The following is a 13,007-nucleotide window of genomic DNA, read 5'->3' as shown; positions in this document are numbered from 1 at the left end:
CCTCTAGATTAAAAACTGAGGCCTTCCCAGTCCCTCCAGCCTGGAGTGCAGAACCATGTCGAGGAAAGGTCTTTCTCTAATCCCATCTGTTTCCTCTGCTGCTTGTGTGAACTTTGGACGTACAGGGGGAGGGGGGTCCAGCTGGAGCCATGGAGAGAAACAGTGCAGTTTTGTTTAGTTTCGACATCCTGGTTCTTTTGACGGATGCTACACCAACATCAAGCAAGGACAACTTCGATTCATCCATCTTTATGGCCATCGTGTTTGGATCTAATTTCCCCCCCAAAAACATTTTCAATATCACTCTTTCCCTGGCAGTGGAGGTGCAGCTAACGTCACTTCGGACCGTCACATCACCAGCATCACACGACGTCCTGATGCCATCGCCGAGCGACAAGTTGAGAGGGTTCTGAAATAGAACCGGTGGCTTATGACTGTTCTCTACTCCGAGTGTACCTACCGACAACGCGCTACCAGCGGGCCTAGGAGCTCAGAGGAATCATTCTCTACTCCGAGTGTACCTACCGACCACGCCCTACCAGCGGGTCTAGGAGCTCAGAGGAATCATTCTCTACTCCGAGTGTACCAACCGACCACGCACTACCAGCGGGTCTAGGAGCTCAGAGGAATCATTCTCTACTCCGAGTGTACCTACCGACCACTAGCTACCAGCGGGTCTAGGAGCTCAGAGCTCAGAGGAATCATTCTCTACTCCGAGTGTACCTACCGACCACGCACTACCAGCGGGTCTAGGAGCTCAGAGGAATCATTATCGATGACAACGGCCAAGCCGCGTGACTCGGAACGCACATCTCAATCAATGGCCGTCACAGAAGAGGATGAGATGCAGATTTTTTAATTTTTTATTTTACCTTTATTTAACTAGGCAAGTCAGTGAAGAACAAATTCTTATTTTCAATAACGGCCTAGGAACAGTGGGTTAACTGCCTGTTCAGGGGCAGAACGACAGATTCGTACCTTGTCAGCTCACTAGGCTACCCTGCCGCCCCAGATCACTGTGATAGTGTTATGGCAGTGGAGGAAGATCTGCTATAAGTCTACTACAGGCTTGCATGGTGACAGAGAGAGAAATTATTTTGAGATTGAAAAGACCCTGTACGACTCTACATTACGGTCAGGAAATCACTAGTTGGAAGCCCCAATTAAAAAGTCAAAACGTAAAGTCGACAGCCAAACCTGCCTGATGATAACAAGCTACCTGACGATAACAACAAGCTACCTGACGATAACAACAAGCTACCTGACGATAACAACAAGCTACCTGACGATAACAACAAGCTACCTGACGATAACAACAAGCTGCCTGACGATAACAACAAGCTGCCTGACGATAACAACAACCAGCCTGACGATAACAACAACCAGCCTGATGACAATGATAACAACAACCAGCCCGATGACAATGATAACAACAACCTGCCCGATGACAATGATAACGACAACCTGCCCGACGACGACGACAACCTGCCCGATACGACAACAACCTGCCCGACGACGACGACAACCTGCCCGACGACGACGACAACCTGCCCGACGACGACGACAACCTGCCCGACGACGACGACAACCTGCCCGACGACGACGACAACCTGCCCGACGACGACAACCTGCCCGACGACGACAACAACCTGCCCGACGACGACAACAACCTGCCCGACGACGACGACAACCTGCCCGACGACGACGACAACCTGCCCGACGACGACGAACAACCTGCCCGACGACGACGACAACCTGCCCGACGACGACGACAACAACCTGCCCGACGACGACGACAACCTGCCCGACGACGACGACAACCTGCCCGGCGACGACGACAACCTGCCCGACGACGACAACAACCTGCCCGACGACGACGACAACCTGCCCGACGACGACGACAACAACCTGCCCGACGACGACGACAACCTGCCCGACGACGACAACCTGCCCGACGACGACGACGACAACCTGCCCGGCGACGACGACAACCTGCCCGACGACGACAACCTGCCCGACGACGACAACCTGCCCGACGACGACAACGACAACAACCTGCCCGATGATGCCGACAACAACCTGCCCGACCTGCCCGACGACAACAACCTGCCCGACGACGACAACAACCTGCCCGACGACGACAACAACGACAACAACCTGCCCGACGACGACGACGACAACAACCTGCCCGACGACGCGACGACAACAACCTGCCCGACGACGACAACGACGCGGCGACGAACAACCTGCCCGACGACGACGACAACAACCTGCCCGACGACGACGACGACCTGCCCGACGACGACGATGACGACAACAACCTGCCCGACGACGACGACGACAACAACCTGCCCGACGACGACGACGACAACAACCTGCCCGACGACGACAACAACAACCTGCCCGACGACAACAACCTGCCCGACGACGACAACCTGCCCGACGACGACAACCTGCCCGGCGACGACCTGACGACAACAACCTGCCCGGCGACGACGACAACAACCTGCCCGACGACGACGACAACAACCTGCCTGGCGACGACGACGACACAACAACCTGCCCGACGACGACGACGACAACAACCTGCCCGACGACGACGACGACAACAACCTGCCCGACGACGACAACAACCTGCACGACGACGACGACAACAACCTGCCCGACGACGACGACAACAACCTGCCCGGCGACGACGACAACAACCTGCCCGACGACGACGACGACAACAACCTGCCCGACGACGACGACGACAACAACCTGCCCGACGACGACGACGACAACAACCTGCACGACGACGACGACGACGACGACAACAACCTGCCCGACGACGACGACAACCTGCCCGACGACGACGACAACCTGCCCGACGACGACGACAACCTGCCCGACGACGACGACAACCTGCCCGACGACGACGACAACCTGCCCGGCGACGACGACGACAACCTGCCCGACGACGACGACGACAACCTGCCCGGCGACGACGACAACCTGCCCGACGACGACGACAACCTGCCCGACGACGACAACCTGCCCGACGACGACGACAACCTGCCCGACGACGACGACAACCTGGCCGACGACGACGACAACCTGCCCGGCGACGACGACAACCTGGCCCGACGACGACGACAACCTGCCCGACGACGACGAACAACCTGCCCGACGACGACGACGACAACCTGCCCGACGACGACGACGACAACCTGCCCGACGACGACGACGACAACAACCTGCCCGACGACGACGACAACCTGCCCGACGACGACGACAACCCTGCCCGACGACGACGACAACCTGCCCGACGACGACGACAACAACCTGCCCGACGACGACGACAACCTGCCCGACAACAACGACGACAACAACCTGCCCGACGACACGACGACAACAACCTGCCCGACGACAACAACCTGCCGACGTGGTTACGGTTAGTAACGTCGTATTTGATACGGTGGTAGAACAACCTGCCCGACGACGTAGTTAAGGCGACAACAACCTGCCCGGCAGATTCGAGTAAAAGACAACAACCTGCCCGACGACGAGATACGACAACAACCTGCCCGAAAAGGCACCCAACCTGCCCGACGACGACGACAACCTGCCCGACGACACTACAACCTGCCCGATGAGATAAGGGACTACAACCTGCCCGACACGACAACCTGCCCGACGACGACGACGACAACAACCTGCCCGACGACAACAACCTGCCCGACGACGGCGGACGACAACAACCTGCCCGGCGACAGGCGGCGACAACAACCTGCCCGACGACGGAGACAGGCGGGAGACAACAACCTGCCCGGCACGACGGCAGACGGCAACCCTGCCCGGACGACGAGACGACAACAACCTGCCCGACGGGACGACGACAACGACAACAACCTGCCCGGGACGCGGCGACAACAACCTGCCCGACGACGACAACAACCTGCCCGGCGGTGGGGGACAGGCAATGCGACAACAACCTGCCCGACGACGACGACAACAACCTGCCCGATTTCTGGGATGACGAAGACGACAACAACCTGCCCGGGACGACGACAACAACCTGCCCGGCGACAACAACCTGCCCGACGAGCGACAACAACCTGCCCGAAACAGGTTTGACGAGGTCGACAACAACAACCTCCCGACGACGGACGACGACAACAACCTGCCCGACGAGGGTCACGACGACAACAACCTGCCCGACGACAACAACCTGCCCGACGACGACGACAACAACCTGCCCGACGACGACGACAACAACCTGCCCGACGACGGTTCACAACAACCTGCCCGACGAGGTTCACGACAACAACCTGCCCGACGACGGTTCACAACAACCTGCCCGACGATAACAACCTCCCTGACAATAACAACCTGCCCGACGATAACAACCTCCCTGACAATAACAACATGCCTGACAATAACAACCTGCCTGACAATAACAACCTGCCTGACAATAACAACCTGCCTGGTATTAACAAGCATGATAGTAACAGCATTTTTGAGCATGACGCTTGTGGTTAATGGTTAGTAACATGTCCAATAATGTATTTGATACGGTGGTAGAAAGCATCCATTTTACTTCCCGTGGGTACATTATAACAACGATGTAGTTAAGGCTGGAGCGAAAACATCACAACAGATTCTTAGTAAAAAGATAAAATAATAATAAATAAATACAAACTAGTTAGGGAAACCAGCGGGCTGCTTATTTGAACGTCAGGCTTGCTGAGATACTGAGCAAATCCAAACTGCTTCCCAAAAGGCACCCTACTGCCCTATATAGTGCACTACTTTTGACCAAGGCCCATAGGGTGCCATTAGGGACACTCAAATCTCAAAAAAACATCTCGAAAGATGTGAGATAAGGGATTTCTCTGACTAAATGCCTCTTGCATACTGCAGCTATCTCCATCACGTGTTTGCTCACACAATTCCCAAAATGGCTTCTACCCAGGCAGGCAGGGAGACAGGCAGGAAGACAGGCAGGAAGACAGGCAGGGAGACAGGCAGGGAGACAGGCAGGGAGACAGGCAGGGAGACAGGCAGGGAGACAGGCAGGGAGACAGGCAGGGAGACAGGCAGGGAGACAGGCAGGGAGGCAGGGAGACAGGCAGGGAGACAGGCAGGGAGACAGGCAGGGAGACAGGCAGGGAGACAGGCAGGGAGACAGGCAGGGAGACAGGCAGGGAGACACGGTCTGCAAAAGTCCACGGGACAGTCAGAAAAGCACTTGCATTACTAATAACTAGCCTTGGGAAGCCAGCAGGATTTATTTTTTATTTTTTAAACACAACACCCTTAGACAGCTATTGAGGAACAAAACTATCCATGGCTGCGTCATTAGGGGTGGGGGGGGTCAGGGTCTTTCAGCAATGCTGCAAATACATTAAAAATAATTACAGCACTTTCATTCATGGGATTTCTGGGATGACAAGTGAAGGTGGGGAACGTTGTGTAGTTGTACATCTTGTGTGGGAGGAGCTAATAATTAAACAAAAGGCTCCAACTGCGAAGAACCACTTCAAGTTGGATTTAATAGCCATTAGCTCAATCAGAAGTCTAAGTCTATTTGAAACAGGTTTGAGGAGGTCCTGAATGAATATAACAATAGAAACGTGTCATAGAAAAGGATAAATGAGCAATGTTGGGTTCAGTTAAAAAGTCCATAACAACCTCTTTACAGGGTCACCAAAACAAAACACATAACATTCCCTAGGTTCACAGACTCACCTCCTAGCCGTGACTACTAGGTTCACAGACTCACCTCCTAGCCGTGACTACTAGGTTCACAGACTCAACTCCTAGCCGTGACTACTAGGTTCACAGACTCACCTCCTAGCCGTGACTACTAGGTTCACAGACTCACCTCCTAGCCGTGACTACTAGGTTCACAGACTCACCTCCTAGCCGTGACTACTAGGTTCACAGACTCACCTCCTAGCCGTGACTACTAGGTTCACAGACTCACCTCCTAGGCGTGACTACTAGGTTCACAGACTCACCTCCTAGCCGTGACTACTAGGTTCACAGACTCACCTCCTAGCCGTGACTACTAGGTTCACAGACTCACCTCCTAGCCGTGACTACTAGGTCACAGACTCACCTCCTAGCCGTGACTACTAGGTCACAGACTCACCTCCTAGCCGTGACTACTAGGTCACAGACTCACCTCCTAGCCGTGACTACTAGGTCACAGACTCACCTCCTAGCCGTGACTACTAGGTCACAGACTCACCTCCTAGCCGTGACTACTAGGTCACAGACTCACCTCCTAGCCGTGACTACTAGGTCACAGACTCACCTCCTAGCCGTGACTACTCTCAGTTCATATGGTCTCTCTCTGTCAGTTCATATGGTCTCTCTCTCCCTGTCAGTTCATATGGTCTCTCTCTCCCTGTCAGTTCATATGGTCTCTCTCTCCCTGTCAGTTCATATGGTCTCCATCTCCCTGTCAGTTCATATGGTCTCTCTCTCCCTGTCAGTTCATATGGTCTCCATCTCCCTGTCAGTTCATATGGTCTCTCTCTCCCTGTCAGTTCATATGGTCTCTCTCTGTCGGTCAGTTCATATGGTCTCTCTCTGTCTCTCTGTCGGTCAGTTCATATGGTCTCTCTCTCTCTGTCAGTTCATATGGTCTCTCTCTCCTGTCAGTTCATATGGTCTCTCTCTCCCTGTCAGTTCATATGGTCTCTCTCTCCCTGTCAGTTCATATGGTCTCTCTCTCTGTCAGTTCATATGGTCTCAGTTCATATGGTCTCTCTCTCTCTGTCGGTCAGTTCATATGGTCTCTCTCTCCTGTCGGTCAGTTCATATGGTCTCTCTGGTCTCCCTGTCGGGTCAGTTCATATGGTCTCTCTCTCCCTGTCGGGTCAGTTCATATGGTCTCTCTCTCCTGTCGGGTCAGTTCATATGGTCTCCCTCTCCCTGTCGGGTCAGTTCATATGGTCTCCGGGTCAGTTCATCTCCTCTCTGTCGGGTCAGTTCATATGGTCTCTCCGCTCCCTGTCGGGTCAGTTCATATGGTCTCTCTCTCCCTTCATATGGTCTCGGTCAGTTCATATGGTCTCTCTCTCACTGTCAGTTCATATGGTCTCTCTCTCGCTGTCAGTTCATATGGTCTCCCGCTCTCTGTCAGTTCATATGGTCTCCCGCTCTCTGTCGGGTCAGTTCATATGGTCTCTCTCTCCCTGTCGGGTCAGTTCATATGGTCTCTCTCTCCCTGTCGGGTCAGTTCATATGGTCTCCCTCTCCCTGTCGGGTCAGTTCATATGGTCTCCCTCTCTCTGGTCAGTTCATATGGTCTCCCTCTCTGTCTATGGTCAGTTTCATATGGTCTCCCTCTCTCTGGTCAGTTCATATGGTCTCTCTCTCTGCAGTTCATCTGGTCTGTCAGTTTCATATGGTCTCTCTCTCGCTGTCAGTTCATATGGTCTCTCTCTCGCTGTCAGTTCATATGGTCTCTCTCTCTGTCAGTTCATATGGTCTCTCTCTCGTCTGTCAGTTCATATGGTCTCTCTCTCTGTCAGTTCATATGGTCTCTCTCTCGCTGTCAGTTCATATGGTCTCCTCTCTCTGTCAGTTCATATGGTCTCCCGCTCTGTCTGTCAGTTCATATGGTCTCTCTCTCCCTGTCGGGTCAGTTCATATGGTCTCTCTCTCCCTGTCGGGTCAGTTCATATGGTCTCTCTCTCCAGTTCATATGGTCTCTGTCGGGTCAGTTCATATGGTCTCTCTCTCCCTGTCGGGTCAGTTCATATGGTCTCCCTGCTCCCTGTCGGGTCAGTTCATATGGTCTCCCTCTCTGTCAGTTCATATGGGTCAGTTCATATGGTCTCCCTCTCCCTGTCGGGTCAGTTCATATGGTCTCCTCTGGTCAGCTCTCTGTCAGTTCATATGGTCTCCCTCTCTCTGGTCAGTTCATATGGTCTCCCTCTCTCTGTCAGTTCATATGGTCTCCTCTCTCAGTCTGGTCAGTTCAGTTCATGGTCTCCCTCTCTCTGGTCAGTTCATATGGTCTCTCTCTCTCTGTCAGTTCATATGGTCTCTCTCTCTGTCAGTTCATATGGTCTCTCTCTCGCTGTCAGTTCATATGGTCTCCTCTCTGTCAGTTCATATGGTTTCTCTCTCGCTGTCAGTTCATATGGTCTCTCTCTCGCTGTCAGTTCATATGGTCTCTCTCTCGCTGTCAGTTCATATGGTCTCTCTCTCGCTGTCAGTTCAGTGGTCTCATATGGTCTCATATGGTCTCTCTGTCAGTTCATATGGTCTCCCGCTCTCTGTCAGTTCATATGGTCTCTCTCTCCCTGTCAGGTCAGTTCATATGGTCTCTCTCTCCCTGTCGGGTCAGTTCATATGGTCTCTCTCTCCTGGGTCAGTTCATATGGTCTCTCTCTCCCTGTCAGTTCATATGGTCTCCTCTCCCTCAGTTCATATGGTCTCCTCTCCCTGTCGGGTCAGTTCATATGGTCTCCTCTCCCTGTCGGGTCAGTTCATATGGTCTCTCTCTCCCTGTCGGGTCAGTTCATATGGTCTCCCTCTCCCTGTCGGGTCAGTTCATATGGTCTCCCTCTCTCTGGTCAGTTCATATGGTCTCCCGCTCTCTGTCAGTTCATATGGTCTCCCTCTCTCTGGTCAGTTCATATGGTCTCCTCTCTCTGGTCAGTTCATATGGTCTCCCTCTCTCTGGTCAGTTCATATGGTCTCTCTCTCTCTGGTCAGTTCATGGTCAGTTCATCTCGCTGGTCAGTTCATCTCTCTCTCGCTGTCAGTTCATATGGTCTCCCTCTCGCTGTCAGTTCATATGGTCTCTCTCGCTGTCAGTTCATATGGTCTCCCGCTCTCTCGGGTCAGTTCATATGGTCTCTCTCTCCCTGTCAGGTCAGTTCATATGGTCTCCTCTCCCTGTCGGGTCAGTTCATATGGTCTCTCTCTCCCTGTCTGGGTCAGTTCATATGGGTCAGTTCATATGGTCTCTCTCTCCCTGTCGGGTCAGTTCATATGGTCTCCTCCTGTCGGGTCTCTCCCTGTCGGGTCAGTTCATATGGTCTCCCTCTCCCTGTCGGGTCAGTTCATATGGTCTCCCTCTCCCTGTCGGGTCAGTTCATATGGTCTCCCTCTCTCTGTCAGTTCATATGGTCTCCCTCTCTCTGGTCAGTTCATATGGTCTCCCTCTCTCTGGTCAGTTCATATGGTCTCCCTCTCTCTGGTCAGTTCATATGGTCTCCCTCTCTCTGGTCAGTTCATATGGTCTCTCTCTCGCTGTCAGTTCATATGGTCTCTCTCTCGCTGTCAGTTCATATGGTCTCTCTCTCGCTGTCAGTTCATATGGTCTCTCTCTCGCTGTCAGTTCATATGGTCTCTCTCTCGCTGTCAGTTCATATGGTCTCTCTCTCTGCTGTCAGTTCATATGGTCTCTCTCTCTCTGTCGGGTCAGTTCATATGGTCTCTCTCTCTCTGTCGGGTCAGTTCATATGGTCTCCTCCCTCGGGTCAGTTCATATGGTCTCTCTCTGTCGGGTCCCATGGTCTCCCTCTCCCTGGGTCAGTTCATATGGTCTCCCTCTCCCTGTCGGGTCAGTTCATATGGTCTCCCTCTCTCTGTCAGTTCATATGGTCTCCCGCTCTCTGTCAGTTCATATGGTCTCCCTCTCCTGGTCAGTTCATATGGTCTCCCTCTCTCTGGTCAGTTCATATGGTCTCCCTCTCTCTGGTCAGTTCATATGGTCTCCCTCTCTCTGGTCAGTTCATATGGTCTCCCTCTCTCTCTGTCAGTTCATATGGTCTCTCTCTCTGTCAGTTCATATGGTCTCTCTCTCGGTCAGTTCATATGGTCTCCCTCTCTCTGGTCAGTTCATATGGTCTCCTCTCTCTGGTCAGTTCATATGGTCTCCCTCTCTCTGGTCAGTTCATATGGTCTCCCTCTCTCTGGTCAGTTCATATGGTCTCCCTCTCTCTGGTCAGTTCATATGGTCTCTCTCTCGCTGTCAGTTCATATGGTCTCTCTCTCGCTGTCAGTTCATATGGTCTCCCTCTCCCTCTCAGTTCTGTCAGTTCATATGGTCTCTCTCTCTGTGTCAGTTCATATGGTCTCCCTCTCTGGTCAGTTCATATGGTCTGGTCAGTTCATATGGTCTCCCTCTCTCTGGTCAGTTCATATGGTCTCTCTCTCGGTTCTGTCAGTTCATATGGTCTCTCTCTCGCTGTCAGTTCATATGGTCTCTCTCTCGCTGTCAGTTCATATGGTCTCTCTCTCGCTGTCAGTTCATATGGTCTCTCTCTCGCTGTCAGTTCATATGGTCTCTCTCTCGCTGTCAGTTCATATGGTCTCCCGCTCTCTGTCAGTTCATATGGTCTCTCTCTCCCTGTCGGGTCAGTTCATATGGTCTCTCTCTCCCTGTCGGGTCAGTTCATATGGTCTCTCTCTCCCTGTCGGGTCAGTTCATATGGTCTCTCTCTCCCTGTCGGGTCAGTTCATATGGTCTCCCTCTCCCTGTCGGGTCAGTTCATATGGTCTCCCTCTCCCTGTCGGGTCAGTTCATATGGTCTCCCGCTCTCTGTCAGTTCATATGGTCTCCCTCTCTCTGTCAGTTCATATGGTCTCCCTCTCTCTGGTCAGTTCATATGGTCTCCCTCTCTCTGGTCAGTTCATATGGTCTCCCTCTCTCTGGTCAGTTCATATGGTCTCCCTCTCTCTGGTCAGTTCATATGGTCAGTTCATATGGTCTCCCTCTCTCTGGTCAGTTCATATGGTCTCTCTCTCTCTCTCGCTGTCAGTTCATATGGTCTCCTCTCGCTGGTCAGTTCATATGGTCTCTCTCTCCTGTCAGTTCATATGGTCTCTCTCAGTTCATATGGTCTCTCTCCTCTGTCGGGTCAGTTCATATGGTCTCTCTCTCTCCTGTCAGTTCATTCATATGGTCTCTCTCTCTCTGTCAGTTCATATGGTCTCCCTCTCGCTGTCAGTTCATATGGTCTCCCTCGCTCTCTGTCAGTTCATATGGTCTCCTCTCTCTGTCAGTTCATATGGTCAGTTCTGTCAGTTCATGGTCTCCCTCTCTCTCAGTTCATGGTCTCCCTCTCCCTGTGGTCAGTTCATATGGTCTCTCTCTCCTCCTGTCGGGTCAGTTCATATGGTCTCTCTTCATCTCCTCTCGGGTCAGTTCATATGGTCTCTCTCTCCCTGTCTGGTCAGTTCATATGGTCTCTCTCTCTGTCAGTTCATATGGTCTCTCTCTCCTGTCGTCTCAGTTCATATGGTCTCTCCCCTGTCGGGTCAGTTCATATGGTCTCCCTCCCTGTCTGGTCAGTTCATATGGTCTCTCTCTCCCTGTCGGGTCAGTTCATATGGTCTCCCTCTCCTGTCAGTTCATATGGTCTCCCTCTCTGTCTGGTCAGTTCATATGGTCTCCCGCTCTCTGTCAGTTCATATGGTCTCCCGCTCTCTGTCAGTTCATATGGTCTCCCTCTCTCTGTCAGTTCATATGGTCTCCCTCTCCTGTGGGTCAGTTCATATGGTCTCCTCTCTCTGGTCAGTTCATATGGTCTCTCTCTCGGGTCAGTTCATATGGTCTCCTCTCTCCCTCTCGTCAGTTCATATGGTCTCTCTCTCTCAGCTGTCAGTTCATATGGTCTCTCTCTCTCGCTGTCAGTTCATATGGTCTCTCTCTCGCTGTCAGTTCATATGGTCTCTCTCTGTGTCAGTTCATATGGTCTGTCAGTTCATATGGTCTCTCTCTCGCTGTCAGTTCATATGGTCTCTCTCTCGCTGTCAGTTCATATGGTCTCTCTCTCGCTGTCAGTTCATATGGTCTCTCTCTCGCTCGCTCAGTTCATATGGTCTCTCTCTCGCTGTCAGTTCATATGGTCTCTCTCTCTCCTCTGTCAGTTCATATGGTCTCTCTCTCACTGGTCAGTTCATATGGTCTCTCTCTCTCTGGTCAGTTCATATGGTCTCTCTCTCGCTGTCAGTTCATATGGTCTCTCTCTCGCTGTCAGTTCATATGGTCTCTCTCTCGCTGTCAGTTCATATGGTCTCTCTCAGTTCATATGGTCTGTCAGTTCATATGGTCTCTCTCTCGCTGTCAGTTCATATGGTCTCTCTCTCGCTGTCAGTTCATATGGTCTCTCTCTCGGTGTCAGTTCATATGGTCTCTCTCTCGCTGTCAGTTCATAGGGCTTGGCAGGACTGGAGTTATGGGTAGGCCTTACCGTACCTCCTTGCCCGTACAAATAAAATATTTCGATATTGATCATTTATTGGACCTGAGATGCACGCCAACAGAAATACACATCAACCTCAGCCAGATAAAGCATCCGAGCGAAGGAAACAAGTCTGTCTCGGGATGTGCAGCCAAGGTATCTGATGCTGTCTGTTCAAAAATACTATGGCATGTCAGACTCTTTCTGTTCTGACAGCATCAGATACATATCTCGTTCGGGATGATATCTACGAAGAGAAGTTCCAGCCACACACTGTTTGGATGCTGGAATGTGTGAAGGGAACCTATTTTTCAAATAGGCAGCAAGTCCAATAGGTTTAAAGTTTAATTGAAATAAATAGGACAAGCCCAAGTGTATCGTTAGACGCTTTTACATCTAAAGATCTCAGCTAAACATCTGTCGGACCATGGCTGCAGGTAGCTTCAGAAACAAAGGTGGCTTCAGAAACAAAGGTGGCTTCAGAAACAAAGGTGGCTTCAGAAACAAAGGTGACTTCAGAAACAAAGGTGACTTCAGAAACAAAGGTGACTTCAGAAACAAAAGGTGACTACAAATAAAAAGTTGCCAAAATATTTACAACTGTTACAAAACAAGTGAAGGATAGAATGATGCTTCAAATGAAAACTTGAAATGCATTCAAATATATACACAGCCTATACACTGAGTGTACCAAACATTAGCAACACCTTCCTAATATTGAGTTGCAACCCCTTTTGCCCTCAGAACAGCCTCAATTCGTCGGGGTATGGACTTTACAAGGTGCTGAAAGCATTCCACAGGGATGCTGGC

At 51.8% G+C, this 13,007-nt stretch overlaps 1 protein-coding gene across 1 annotated transcript; it reads left to right on the top strand.

The window, feature by feature from the left end:
* The first annotated feature begins 430 nt into the window (after positions 1–430).
* LOC121839947 (uncharacterized protein DDB_G0290685-like) lies at positions 431–12,765 on the top strand. Its single transcript, XM_042300542.1, has 8 exons — positions 431–517; positions 1,192–2,196; positions 2,241–2,368; positions 2,565–3,113; positions 3,167–3,433; positions 3,492–3,947; positions 4,024–4,295; positions 12,635–12,765. Exons 1-8 carry the CDS (start codon positions 431–433, stop codon positions 12,763–12,765), a joined length of 2,895 nt encoding a protein of 964 aa, XP_042156476.1.
* Positions 12,766–13,007: the final 242 nt, after the last annotated feature.

The sequence above is a fragment of the Oncorhynchus tshawytscha genome, linkage group LG18 (genome assembly GCF_018296145.1).
Source record: "Oncorhynchus tshawytscha isolate Ot180627B linkage group LG18, Otsh_v2.0, whole genome shotgun sequence".
NCBI classification, from domain to species: domain Eukaryota; kingdom Metazoa; phylum Chordata; class Actinopteri; order Salmoniformes; family Salmonidae; genus Oncorhynchus; species Oncorhynchus tshawytscha.
This window is presented reverse-complemented; position numbering and strand designations above follow the sequence as displayed.